This window comes from Melospiza melodia, chromosome 9, assembly GCF_035770615.1.
Source record: "Melospiza melodia melodia isolate bMelMel2 chromosome 9, bMelMel2.pri, whole genome shotgun sequence".
NCBI lineage: Eukaryota > Metazoa > Chordata > Aves > Passeriformes > Passerellidae > Melospiza > Melospiza melodia.
The window spans coordinates 29,334,667-29,349,143 of NC_086202.1; the positions used below are offsets into that span (position 1 = coordinate 29,334,667).

General features: G+C 39.7%; 1 protein-coding gene across 2 annotated transcripts in view; it reads left to right on the forward strand.

Annotated features, from left to right (window-relative positions):
- Positions 1–336: 336 nt before the first annotated feature.
- Positions 337–14,477, forward strand: part of CABCOCO1 (ciliary associated calcium binding coiled-coil 1) — a 50,873-nt gene continuing 36,732 nt past the window's right edge. Inside the window, exons 1-4 of one of the 2 annotated variants that reach the window (XM_063162864.1) lie at positions 337–360; positions 7,155–7,303; positions 10,139–10,308; positions 13,345–13,489. In XM_063162864.1, the coding sequence (XP_063018934.1) occupies positions 343–360; positions 7,155–7,303; positions 10,139–10,308; positions 13,345–13,489 (482 nt within the window). In that variant the 5' untranslated portion in view covers positions 337–342. Of the gene's footprint in view, positions 361–2,342; positions 2,367–7,154; positions 7,304–10,138; positions 10,309–13,344; positions 13,490–14,477 lie in introns of those variants that run through there. The other variant, XM_063162865.1, reaches the window with a different exon arrangement.

Consider the following 14,477-nt stretch of genomic DNA (forward strand, 5'->3'; position numbering starts at 1 on the left):
TTATGTGAGGCACTGCAAGGAAGTTGTTTTGTCGTACCAACTCCCTCAGCACATCCATAAACTTTGCAAAGTAAATTACTTCTTTCTTTGTTCTCATTACTGTTCACCTACCAAATGCTTGCATTTTATTTGATGTTGCGGGTAAATGCTATTACTCTGAATTACTGTTGCTGCGTGCAATAGCTGACAGGGAAAATGTTTCGATGTAGTTTTAGTTCGCTGCTGTTCCGAGTTCGTTAATTAGAAGCGGCACGCGCCGGGCCCGGCCGCGCGGCCGTGAGGGGCGGGCCGGGCTCTGAGGGGAGCGCGGGCGGGGCGCCGTTAGGGGCGGGCCCGGCGGCCATGGCGGAGGGCGTGCAGGTACCGCCGGGGTGGGAGCGCTTTGTGGTAAATTGTCCGTGCTGAGCTGCACCAAGGGCCGCAAGGATGGTGAGGGGTCTGGAGCATCTCGCTTGTGACGAGAGACTGCGGCAGCTGGGCCTGTTTAGTCTGGAGGAGACTGAGAGGGGTTTTATCAATATATGGCTCAAAGGTTAGGAGGATGGTGCCGGCCTCTTTTCAGTAGTGCCCGGTGACAGGAGGAGCAAGGGCCATAAACCACAGCAGAGAAATTTCCACCTCAATATGAGGAAGAGCTTCTTCATGAGGAGGGTGGCAGAGCACTGGAACGGGCCGCCCAAGGAGGTTGTGGAGTCTCCATCTCTGGAGAGAGGCATTTGGAGACATTGCAAACCCCTCTGGACACGTTCCTTTGTCACTTGCTCTGGGTGACCCTATCTCGGCTGGGGGATGGACTGTATTACCTCCACAGGTCCCTGCCAACCCTTACAATTCTGCGTAGAAAAGAGTGTGGCGTTAAAAAAGCTGTGTGTCTGTAAATACGCATATGTACATATAAAAATACACCTGTCGTCACTTTCAGTTCCCGGTGTCAGTTTCCCAGTGTCAGTTTCCAGTGTCACTATCGTCACCCAGGCAGTTCAATGGAGAGACAGGGCCTGGCCCGGCAGCTCCTCCAGCAGAGACTGCGGAGCCTGGGCTGGCACAGCCCAGCCGGGTCTGTCCCTCACGCAGAGCTGCTGCTCGTGTGTGCCTCCTCCACCTCTGACCTCCCACTGCCTCGCCAGCTTTCACTCGGTTATCGACCCTCCTTTATAAATGTATGGTTATTTCTTGGTGTATAGGGTTTGTGTGGCTTAGGTCGTAGGGAGCTACAGGAGTGTTTTCTGCGAGAAGCTGCTGGAAGCTTTCCCATGTCCACTAGGGCCAATGCCAGCCAGCTCCAGGACACACCCGCGGCTGGCCGAGGGTGACCTCACCCGACAGAGATCTGGGATAACAGATTTAGGAGGGGGAGGAAGGAGGCCATACAACAGCAGCTGGAAGAGGGGGATGCAAATATAGCTGCAAACACCAAGGCCAGCAGAGAAGGGGAGGCAGGATGTGCTCCAGGTGCCAGAGCAGGTTTCCCCACAGCCCATGGTGACACAGCTGTGCCCCTGGGCCCATGGAGGTCACGGTGGAGGAGACACCCATGTTGGAGCAGTTCATGGTAGACTCCCTGGTGGGGGGCACCCCGTGCTGGAGTAGAGTTAGAGTGTGAGGAGTCTTCCCTGAGGAAAGGAAGGGAATGAGGAGGCAGCAGGGTCAGATGCAACACGTGCTGAAATGGCTGCAAGCACTTTACCCCATCCCCCTGTACTCCTGGGGGGAACTGGTAGAGAAAATTGGGAGTGAAGTTGAGTCTGGGAAGAGAAGAGAGGTGTTTTGAAATGAAGTTTTTATTTTGCATTATTCTACTCTGATTTCATTGGTAACAAATTATTTTTCTGCCCAAACCAAGACCCTTTTGCTCATGACAGTAATTGGTCAGTGCCCTTTCCCTGTCCTCACCTTTTCCCACAAGCCTTTTGTTACGTTTCCTCTCCCCTGTTTGGCTGAGGAAGGGGCTGGCAGAGAGGCTGTGGTCAGCTCCTGGGCATCCAGCCTGGGTCAAACCACCATAGTGGGCTTTTTTGTGGTGGTAGGAGTCTCCTAATTTTTGGTTGTTGAGGAAAAGGCTTGTGGTTTCCTTTTAAAGAGCACTGGGGCAGTAGAAGCAAGCTTACACTTTCCTTCCAGCAATATCACAGTTGTATTTCTCACCTTTCATTGCTTTATCTTGCTATCCTCTGGAGGATTTTACAAATCCACAGTGTTTGCATTAATATTTGCTTTATTTGCTTGTCTTTGGCCTCCTCCCTGTTTTTTTCCTGTTTCCTTTTTTGACTTGGTTGACAGAGGTGTGGTTTCTGACAGGCAACTCATTTCATGCTGCTTGTCAAGAGATATAAGAGTAAAATTCATTCCTCCCAAGAATGTATGAGGTATTGCATCAACTCAGAATTTCTCCCTCAAGCCTGTCTATGTAGTTGTAGCTACTATAAGATAATTTTCTTCTGCTTGAGCTGCTTTGTTGTCTCCACTGGCCAAGAAGTCGCCGTGGCTGTTGCGGGAGTGATTAAGCGCCTTCAGCCGTGTCATGGTTGTGTCTTTGTCAGTACAAAAGCTCACCATTTAGGTTTCCTTAAATAAATAAACCCTCTTTTCAGTGAAATGTGTTGCTAAGTATTCTAAATGCTTTATGAAAAATATATGCACCTTTCACAGAGCTACATTAGTGCTCTCTGTAAATATTTTGGCATTGGAGCAGCGTAACGCTGGGGTAATGCAGTCAGATCGCAGTAAAAGGATACAGGCTGTGCTCTATGGGACACGACAGGCTGTCAGAAATATATTGTACATCTGGTTGAAATGTACCATTGAAATTTTTGTAGATTTTACTTCATGGCTTTATAAAAAGAATCTTTAGAGGAATTCAGTAAACTTTTTTTTTCCACGTGTTTTCTGTTCCTCATGTATTGAAGTTTGTTCTACACACAGTAGCTTACTTTTGTGATATTTCTGTCTATCCTTTATGATTTGTTTTTATTGGAAACCATGTGGAATTGTGTGTTTTTATGATTCTATAGTCCCTAGTTTTGGCTGAAGGTAGCTTAGCATGGTCCGTATATAAGGTATAGGAATCACTATTCTGGTACTGTTTCTTTATATAATTTCTTACATTTTGAGACAATTCCTTTTATTTAAATTGAATATTTTTATGATTGTTACAGCTTGTAATGACTTTCAGCAGAAGGTCTGTTAGAAAATCTAAATACTGATCTTATCAAGTCTTGCTGCTGCTTTATTTTTAACCACATTTTTCTCGTAAGTGGTCTGCAGCTGTGAAAACATCAGTAAAATTTATTGTCATCAGACGTTTGGTCAACCATAAATCATGATATATGGACTGTGACATTTTTGAAACTTATTTTGTTAGTAAAAGGACACTATCATGTTTATAGTGTTCCTTGAAAGCTTTCTTTGCCTATAGGTTTTGTGTTTTGCATGTGACACATCTGCATATTTCCCTTTTGAAGGTAGTTGAAATGAGTGCTGTTATTTTTATTTCCTCATTTGTTTGATGACAAAAGAAATGTTTATGATTAAAAATAGCAACTATTGATCTTAACTTCCCATTGTGGGAGCGGACAAGTGGGGCCTTTTAAAAACAAACAGGAGCAGTGAATATGTTTCTGTTTCTGCCTTAACTATTTGTGTAGAAAGCTTCAGGATTTTCTGCTGCTACTGAAGCATTTGACAGCTTGATAACAAAATGTGTATAATAATACAAATAACAGCCTGTGTTGCTGGTGTAGTTTGGTTGGGTTTTTTTCATTCCCATTTTGATTAAAGTTGTAACTGATATACAGTGCTCTTCCAGGGTACATCTGCTGTGCTGTCAGCCCAGGCAGAGCAGCTGAGCTTGCTTTTCATGAGCTACTGGAAAGTTGAGTCCAGTCTGATTTCCCTGCTAGGGTGAGGACAGCAGGATCTTGGGTTCCTTATGCTTTGAGTGTTCTCTACACTTGGTGGGATTTGCTGTTCCCTGTGTATTATGTGTTTGGAAGCCATTTTGCAAAGCGTGGTGGTGTATTGTCAAACAAATGCAAATGCTGTCTTCAACCACTGCAGAAGGCTCATCCCAAAGGACAAGCTTATTTTTCTTGAGGAATGCTGGTGCTCATTTCAGTTGCTGTGTTTCAGGGTTTGGCCACTCTGGAAAGGCCCTCACCAACACCCCAGGTAGAGGGGCATTTTTCCTAGCCAGGGATGACTCAGTGCAGGTTTGAGGTTTTGAGAGTTCTTTCCCACCGCTGTAAACATGGAGGTTTTTTGCAATTTGCTGTTTATCATGCTGCTGCTGCTATTTCCTGCTTCATGGCAGTGAAGAGACTGAGATTTAGAAAGATCTTACTTTTTGTTTTAGAATGTCTGGTTTGGTATTTTTGATTTGATACTGTTAACAAGGGTTGCCCACAGCATTTGGAGCAATGTATTAAACAGCCAGAAACATATTATGCATTCAGAACAATTAAAAATCCTTCAAAGGATAATAAAACTGTAACAAATAATTCTCTACTAGCAGCCTGTATTTAAACAGGCAGTTTGCTGCTGGGAGTGGGCATTGGTAGGATTGGTCTCAGGAGTTTTTTCCTGACACATGAGCAGCATTACTAGAATTAACTCACCTTGGATTACCTCAGTCAGTCACTGCAGTTAATACTAAAATGAACAGTAAATTCTTTGACACCAGTGAGCACATATGAAAATAATCTCCTGGTACTTTTAGTAGTGGTTAAAGAGACAAAAGTAATCAATCAAAATAATTGTAAGTTTTAGTCAGGTGTGTGTGTGTAGGTTCAGCCCAAACAGAAACTGTCTATAAACACAGGATTGTTTAAATGATTTACGGACCTTCAATACTTTCTTAAATTATAGAAACATTGCTGATTTTTAAAAAAATTAAATCATGTGCTTTGTGTCCCATAGTTCCTCATCTGTCATTTGTGACACTATCTCTTATCTGATACCTGTGCTTGTTACGGTGGACAGTGGTGCCCAAACCCCATCTTATCATGAGCATTACCAAAACCAGTAATGCACTGGTGGGAATGTTGCTGCTGGGAATGTTGTTCCAGCCCCTGGGTGATGAAATGGATCTTGGGAAGCATTCACCTTGCCCTGTAAACTGTTCTGGTTTGATGTGCAGATTAGGGAGCCTTATCTGCAACTCTGAGTTAGTTACAGCAGCTGCCAATCTTTTCAGTTTAAACTGCAGCTTGTAAAATATTAGCATTTTGCCTTTCTAACAATTGTGCCCAGTAAGATGTTGAGTGACTGACCAGTCATAGGTAATTTATATAGTGGTGGTCACTGTAAATAATAAAGTATTCTATGTATTGAACATCCTAAGAGAAAGTGAGGGAGGAGCTTTAATTCAGTTTCCAAAACATTAATATCAGTTATTCATTTAATTCAGCCCCTACAGCTTCTAAAGAATCTCATGTTCAACGAGTTTTTCACCACTGCAGGAAAGCATTTATATTTTTTATTCTTACTGAAATATGTCTTTCAATAATTGTATATTAGCTGGTAGTGCTATTGTTTTTTCCTGCAGCTTCAATTAGAGCAGCATTACTGACTGTAGGAGTATTTTTTATGCTGTTTAAATTACTGCTAATAAAAGCAAACTAACATCGTGCTTTTAACCATGTGAAGGAAGCCTTCACTTATTTCATTCCTGTTCTTACGAGATAGTGTATCTGAGATTGACTTGTTTGCAGTTGGGAACAATAATTTTTCTTATTGAGGTATATGTGAAAGTACTCAAGTACTTAATTAGAGGGGAGGAAATAGTCTGTCCACTGAATCAATGTTCTTTGCAGCTCTCAGTCTTGTTTTGTCCCTCCTGTCTGTGGTGGTTCTTCAGCTAGTCCCAGGATTTCAGTACCTCTTGTAGCTCAGCAGCAGCAGGGGGAGTAGTGTAGCTTTACTTGGGGGCTCTCCTTGTCCAGCACTGGAGTGAGCTGGTGTCAGCTCAGAGCAGTGCTGGTCAGGCTCAAAACTCCGTGTGTGTCAGGAATTGTGCATTGGTCTCCCTGCATGAGCTGGGAGCAGGATTCTGCAGGCTCTGCCTTGCTGCACTTCTCTAAACCCCAGATCCTGCAGATGTACAAGTGTGCCTGCTACAAGCAAATTGTGCCAGGGGTTTGTGTGGTCAGGCCGGAGCAGGAGGCTGGGAGGCGTTTTGGGACTGGTTCACTCTTGATCAGAGCTGGGCCAGCACCCAGTGCCCAGCAGGGCTTTGTCCAGTTTGCTCTTGAAAGCCTGCGAGGATGGAGATTCCTCTGCCTTTCTGGGTTATCTATTCTAGATATGAAATATTTTCATACTGAAATATTTTTCTTTATCCTGCCCCATTGTGGATCCCCTTCCACCGGAGCACGCTCCCATGACCACTGTCCCTTTTTCCCTGAAGTGCACCTCTCTGAAGGGGCTGCTTCATCTCACACCTCACCTCATCTACATATTCTATTGTGAAACAGTTTTATGGGATTTATTCTACTGGTTTTTGCATTTCATAGATTTCTTACTGAATTTTCCTGTTTTTTTGAAGACCACTGCATTGTTAGTTCATACTCAGTTTGTTCTTCCCTAAACCATGTCCATCCTTCCTAGGAGCAGTAGTGTCAGATCCCTATTATTCTGTTGCAGCAAGCATCTTGGACCTTTGTTTGGCTAGGGGAAGGAGATAGTGTAGACAGTAAATTTGAAAATGCAATCAAGTACATGGTGGAGAGCAAATAACATAGTAATTTTCATGTATTCTCATAATATGTTTAGAAGAAAGTTAATTTTAAAATTTAATTATTGTGCAACACAGTATCATGTTGGTCAAATTTAGATTCATGGATTCTTTTGCACCTTTAAATCTCTGTTGTTTTTACTTGCAAGTTAATTTAATCTTGTGCAGCACATAATATGTCAGTGTGTTCCCATATGAATTTATGACAAAAATACTATGTCCCATGTATCTGCCCAGCTTTTCTCTGGTGAGAATGTGTTAAGGTGTTGTGTTACTGCTGTATAATTACAGCTGTCTTGCATTTTTGGCATTTGTTGAATTAATCCCTTGCATACCTCCTCAATATAAAAATGTTATTTAGATAAGTTAGTGACGTAATAAAATAAACATTTTTTAAGTTACATTCCTATGTCCATGTATGCAGGATGAATTCCGAGATCAGGATGAAGTCCACGATCAGGATGAAGTCCGAGATCAGGGTGATTTAGGTGGAGCAAAGATTATCAATAGGACATTTCTTTCTCTTTCCCAAGTAACTGCCTTGTCAGAAGAAGATCTGGAAGGAGTTGAAAAGTAAGTAGCAGTGACAGCAATGCTGGAACCCATATAATAATAAAATAAAAATTGTTAGATTTCTTTTGTGATGGTTATGCCATTAGTCTTTAATTGTTCAGTTAAATCATTGATATTTAGTATTATTCATGAAAGATGGCAGAAATACTTTTGATCTCAGATCCAGCCTGGTTTACTGGTTTTCCTATATATTTTAATTTTGCTTAGACTCCTTTTTTCCACTTGAATTTCACCTTGTCGTGGTTTCTGAATTTACGATAGCTTTAAATAGGCTGTAAACAAAACACAAAATAAGAACAGGCTGATACTGAGCTTTTTTTGGTAAATCTCTCTGAGTAACCTTTTTTTGCTAAAACATTCAAGATTCTGTACTGTAACATGAGTTACCAAAAAATCAAAAAGGTCTTGAAAGTTCAGCAAGGGATGGAAAGCTTAAGAAGGCATTAGTAGGTCGCCATTATGGTGCTCTGGGGAAATGGGAGGCAGCCAAAGACTTCTGATGTCAGGCTGCCTTTGTCTTTCCTGTACCAACACTCTCCCTTGTTATTAGTGTTTAATAGCAGCTAAATTTAGGAGGCCAGAAGTTTGACCTGAGACTCCAGATTTATATTTGAAAGATTGGACTTCTCAGAAGTACAAGAATTATTTAGGAGCGTTTGTGTCTACTAGTAGTTCTTAGGGAATTGAAAGGCAAAGGGCTGGGCCGCTGGTCTGGTTTGGGAAGGAAGAGGTGGAGGTGTATAAAGTCCAGCTTTGTTCCTCTGAATAGGTGACCATTTAACAGAGATTAAAATATTCCTGAAACATATTCAGTTTTTCCTATTTGTCACTATTCTAGGGAGAGAAAGTTTTTCTGGGATTTTTTTTTTAAACTGGAAAGAAAATTTGCCACCATCAAATAATAATAGAAAAAATTCTTTCCTTTCCTGTTTTCTCTTGCACAATGGGCCCCTTTAAATTTAGAGGAGACTGAAGTGTACAACTCATGGAGACTAAAATGTGCTTAATGTGCACAATTCTTTGTGCAACTTTCCCATCAAGATTAAAAAGAAAAGCACTGAAAGATCACATGCTCTTTTAGTCTCAGCTGATCACATATGTATTTATATATACATGCTGTACAGAGGGAATGTAAAATATATACTGCATCTGACTGGAAGGAGCATAGTTACAGGGTATTTTATGCACACTAAGCAGGTTAACAGCAGCATTGAAGTTTTGTTTACCACAGTGCATTGTGTCTATTTACAAGAGCAGTTTGAGGGCCACAGCTAGGGTTAGAAAATCAGAATAGATCTGAGTCTGATAGTTTTGATATCCTGCATTCCCATCTATCAGGGAGTTTTGTACTGCTGTCCATCTTGGTAAGACTTGAGCCCTGTGAAGAAAGAAAAAGCAGGGAGGGTAACTATGGAATCGAACTGCCCCATGGTTTCACAAGCATGTAAAGATACTGTTGTCAGTGACATGCCTTACAGAATTGGAAAGATGAGCACTGGCATTGTTAGCAGAATCAGAGAAAATCTAAATCCCTGAGAAGCTCTGATTATGAAAACACAGAGTTGGCAGAAGCTTCAGAGAGAGAGGATATGGACTGTTTCAAACCTTGGAAAGTTCAGCTGGCCATGTTCCACTTCTATTCCAGGACACAGGCTAAGTGTTTTTAACTGACTTGCATGTGTGCAGCCGTACAAGTTTGTCATGCAGAACAAAGGAATACATGTTTTAAACAAAACTGATTGGATTATATGCTTTACTCTGTTAGCTATTGAGGCTTTAATTAAAGAAAGAAACTCCTCTCTTTTGACAGCATATCTGTACTGTGTCGGGTAAAGCCCTGAAACTCTAATGGCTGCAGTCAGTAGGTCTGGGATTAATGTCCTTCTTAGGAAGGAATGAGAAGGCAGCAGGGCTGGGGAAGACCTTGCTTTTTCACACAGGAGTAGAAACTCTGCTCACTGGCACCTGTGTCCTCAGCTGTAGTTGAGAAGCCAAGGATTGCTTTAATGTAAAACTTAAGTACCTGTGACATGGCCAAAGTTACACTGGAAGAATTGAAACCGAGTCCTAGCCCCAGTCCCGTCTCTTCATGTGGAAAAAAGCACACAGTTATTATAAAAGATGTAACTAATTCTGTGTTTGGATAGAGTAGACATAAATGTGTCAGCAACAGTATGGTCTCCTACAAGGGAGTGTATTTTTTCATAAATTTTGCGAGTTAAAGTGAGTGGAAAAATTTTCATGGTGTGCCAGTAAAATGGGATAAGCATCTTTTTAAACGTTTTGACCATTATGGAAGTGCAATTTAAGCTTCTAAATATTTAAGCTACTTTCAGTAATTATGTATTATATTATTTGCATTAATTTTCAGATGTAATTTTTCATCAGAGGCCACATGAAAAATAATCTTGAAATGTAAACAAGACCTTATTATACTGTAAAACTATCTAAATCAGAGTGAAAGCATGATAGTGGAAAATGGAGACTAAGTGTGTCATTTCATCCCACAAACCAATTCCTGATGAAAACTTTTTTCCTCTGGAATTTTCTATGTATTTCTCTTTGGTTTTGTACTGCTCTGATTTTTGTTCTTAACACTTCAATAGTTTTTGGTGAAACCTGCAGGTAATTGTTTACTTTTTGATATGTCCTCTGATCATAAATGCAGTCTAGGAATTGATGTAGCTAAATTCAAGAAATTATGTACATATGCACATATGAATAATGTAGCAACTAAACAAATGTTATGGTTATAACTGCATGCAGGCCAAGTAAGACTTTGGAATCTGTAATTTATTTTTTTAATTTCATTGTTTTACTCTGCAACTTTTTTAGGAAGATGGCAGAATTTCTGAATCTTACACAACTAAAGACATCTTTGAAAGAAACTATTTTATTCGATTATTATACTGCAGGATTTTGGTGGGCTAAAGAAATGAACTTCAGTCTTATCCAGATCTCAGGATTCATGGGTCTATTAAATTTTGCCTTGGAGAACCTCAGCAGTAAGTATAATTAAGAATTGTAAAATAAATATCTGAAGTGGAAGGCAAGAATGTTTCCTAGTCATTTTAATAAAGTGATATTTAATTACATGTAATTTTGAAATTATTTATTTTCCTCTTGAATGTTGCTATGTTAGACCTTGTGCCTGAAAAGAATTCTTACTGGCAGATCTCAAGTCTTTTGAGTAGAATATTCCTCATCCTTTGTTTGTACAATATGTTGTACAAATGGCCCAAGTCCTGAAGAGACCTTTTCTTTGCTATGGTAAAATAAATAATAATTACAGTAGAGTGAGAGCAGGGAGCTCCTAAATTCCAATTCCAGCTTTCTCAGTGACTGACTCACTGTAGCCTTGGGCACATTTCTCTGCTGTTTGAGATATTCAGTACATCCTGTAGCGTTATAGCAGGTGAATTACATTTTTTTTTATCCTCAGAGGTCAACTCTCAGCTTCCTGTATGGCAAATGCTGCACTTCTGGCACAGAATCTATGTTAACTAAGGACTGGTGAGGGAAGTAAACTGGTATTGCTGCTGAAGATGAAAATGACAAAGGACTGTAGCTCCTGTGGCTATGAGGAAATTTGCCACAAAGCATGAAGCTTGGTCTAGTGGGAATGAAATAGCCAGAAAAAAATGGTAGCACTGTCCTCTAAAACCTTCTTTGTCAGACATTCTAATGCTTGTTTAACATTCACTTTGAAGGTGATTATGTTCAGAAAAGTCCATCCCAGAGGAAGAGTGAAAGGATTCAGCAGTTTCCTTCAAAAGAGAAGGCAAATATTTTAAAATCAAACTCATAACATTTATTACACTTGTTCACTGTAATTTAGTTCAAGGGCCTTTCTGACTTGGAATTTTGACAGAATATGTACGTGCTTTATGATCATTGGAATTCCAGTTGTCCTTCCTGTCTCCAATGAGAAAGTATCTTAACATATGCTAACTATGTTACAATAACAATGGAGCAGAATGGGAACCCATCAGAAATCAGCTTTATGAGACCATGTAATACATGTGTACACAACAGGCTGGTAGCACAACCGTTATTAAAACTGACTGACCTTTTTCAGGAATGTCATCTTAGTTACAGTAAGCTTTGCCAAACTTTTAACTCTTTAAGCTTAAGAAATTTTCCATGGCCCTGTCTGCGTTTGGTGAATTTTTATATATAAAATTGCAAGTGAAACAGTCCAGTGGGCTTGCAGACAGAGACTGTGGGAAAAAAAAAAAAAAACCAAAAAAAACCCAAACTATTTTGTGGTTTTTTTTGTTTTTTTTTTTTTGAGAGGTCAAATGCCACGGTGCTTTGAAGTAAAGATAAAGATTTGGCAAGCAAATATTGTGAATTTGCTTTTTGCTGTCCTGTGAAAATCCATTAAGATTTGGCTAAGATATACATGGTTTTTAGAGAAAGAAAATGTAGTTTTTAAATGCTTGCAGGAAACTTCTTATATTTGCTTCACAGCCCAGGGCTGAGATGAATTTTCTTGTAATTACCAAACATTTCAACTGAAAGCAAAATTCTAATGTCTTTTATATTGATGACTTTCTTTTCGTTTCTCTGCACTGGACCCAGTTAGCCTGGAGAATTTAACTGACTTGGCATAATAGCAAGAGTAGCATTGAGCAGAAAGAATGGATTTAGAGAGGGAGGGTAATGGAAATGCATTTAAGGCAGGTAAAGCAGCAAGGAAAACTGGAGGCCTTTCTTGATGGGGAGGCAGAATGAGTTACATGATTTGATTCTCCTCTATCCATTGAGGGTAAAGTACTCCTTACCTCACACAAGTGCTGCATGAGTCTTCCTGAGACAGGTGGTTGGGACTAAAAATCAGAAGATGTGCAGAAGAAAGAAAATTTGGATGAGTTGGCAGCAGACTCAGGGCCTGGGTGATCTGTTATGTGCCTTCACTTCCCTACAAAGGGTATTTCTGGTTCTGTTGCTTTTCCTCATTTCCTATGGCTTCTGTTTCCTTTGCATTCTCTGTGTTTCTTTCTTGTCCCTTCCCATACGGTTATTTATATTGTGCTGCCTCTCTTACTGAAAAGTGAGGTAGAATTTTCAAGCCTTTGATTACTGTACCACTAAAGGGCAAAACTATAAAAGTAAAGAAATCTTCTAAGTATTTTAATTTGTTTTCTGTACAAAAAAAACCCAAGGAGTGTATCAGTAGAGACATAAAACAATGAGGAAAATAAATCTATTTCACCACTGGCGGATATTTCCCCATTTTTTCTGTAGATATTTTTAGACATAAAAGAAAAAAATAAATTGTATTTGAAGCTTTTTTATTTTTAACTTTCCATGGTACTAGTGATGGCAGACACTGTGTGCAAATCATAAAGATGAATCCTTTTTTTTATGGGTTCAGCAAGCACTGATACATTTCAGATAACTGTCCTCTTTGTAAGGACAGTTATCAAACAGAATTTAAATTCTAATTCCAACCCGTTGTGGCATTTGTTTTTGATTTCCAGGGTAAAAATGTAAAGTAATTATCTGGTTTGGAAGGATGCAAAAATGTCTCCAAGTTTGATGATGCATGCAGGGTCTTATGCATATTCATGTTTAATCTATTATGACTGTAAACACTTTAAAATATTCTTCGCCCTTTTTAATATCTGTTCCTGTATTAATGGCTTATGTTGCAAGGGGCATGGTCTGAAGAATAATCTTTTACAATTCATAAGAAGTAGTCTATTTTAAAGAAAAATATACCCTGCCTCTCAAATTTGCATGTTATTCTGCCTGTGGTTCTCTCAGCACAGGTAAGAGGTGAAGCTGTAGTATCTTGAACACCCGTTATTGTGATCCTTGCATTGTGAAGGCAGAGTGGTGGTTTTGTAGTGAAATTTTAATGGACACTTTAGTGATGAGAATAATGGCAATAGAAGCATTTGACTGCTGTTGGCTTTTAAGTGGTAGGTCATAACTAAAACTTCAACAAGTCTTATAATTAAAATGGACCAAAAACTCCCATCCCACCTTGTCATGTTTATACATGGTTTTTGTTCTTTGGGATTACTTTGCAGTCAGACGTATGACCTTGGGAGACAATGTAAAAGAACTTGAAAAAGCAGTGACTGGAATAAGAGAAACTGAGTCAGAAGAAGGAGGTGACGTGAATTTATTCAGCGTTGACCAAGGCAAAGCAATCATTGATTTCTTGTTTTCCAGGTATTTATTTCTACAGAATCTGTTTTTATTTCATTAATCTAATATAGTGAGAAAATGACTGATAAAATAACAGCAATAATAAGAACAACAACATGACAATTTTAAAATTATTATTATATTTACACTACTTCTACTAGTAGTATTTTGCTCTTATTTTACTGGATATCTTCCTACTGTGCCAACATACTGCAAACACCAAACTGTAAATAATGAAAAAGAAAAATATGCAAGGAGCAGTAAAGATCTGGCCTCAGATGTGAAAGTCCAAAAAATAAATTTGGACTGGAAGTTTGTAAAAATATAAGATTATGCTGAAAATATTCCTTTAGGGTTTTGTTTGATGTGCTAAAAGAAAACAAAGTGATGCATGGGCAATAATCTTGTTTTGCTTTTAAGAGCTACTTTTAGATTCCATCTGAATAAAATTGTAGATCTTATTTATCTTATTTAGATCTTATCTTGATTCTGTTACTCTAAGTATTTGTATAGCCTTGACAGTTATTGTGGACTGAAGTGATTTAAAGTTTTGTACTTACAGAATTGAGGTTCTGGTCATATAGGAGTCATAAAAATGTTGCATTTCAAAATCAGCAAAAGTCCAGTATGTATGTGAAAAGGTTTTGTGGCAGGTCTCAGCTTTTAAACAGAGACACAGAAAGAGATGCAAACAGCTGTACATTCGTTATTTATTTGAGAAAAAGACTGAGTCTGCCAGCACCAGTAATGCCCCTGTATAAAGTTGTGACTGTGTAGCCATGTGTACACCCCATTTCACTGCACTGCTGGGGTTCAGGCAGTGCTGCACTGACATACCCCTGTTGGCAGCACAGGATGGACACAACGGTTCTCAAGCTGTTCAACCATTCATCAGTGTCGGGGGCAAGGAGATGGAAGATGGATAAGTTACTCCTGTAGAATATGCTCATCCACTGTACTGCAGCTGTAGCCCTTCAGCCCATTTTCTGACCCAAGTGGGGGTGGAGGGATT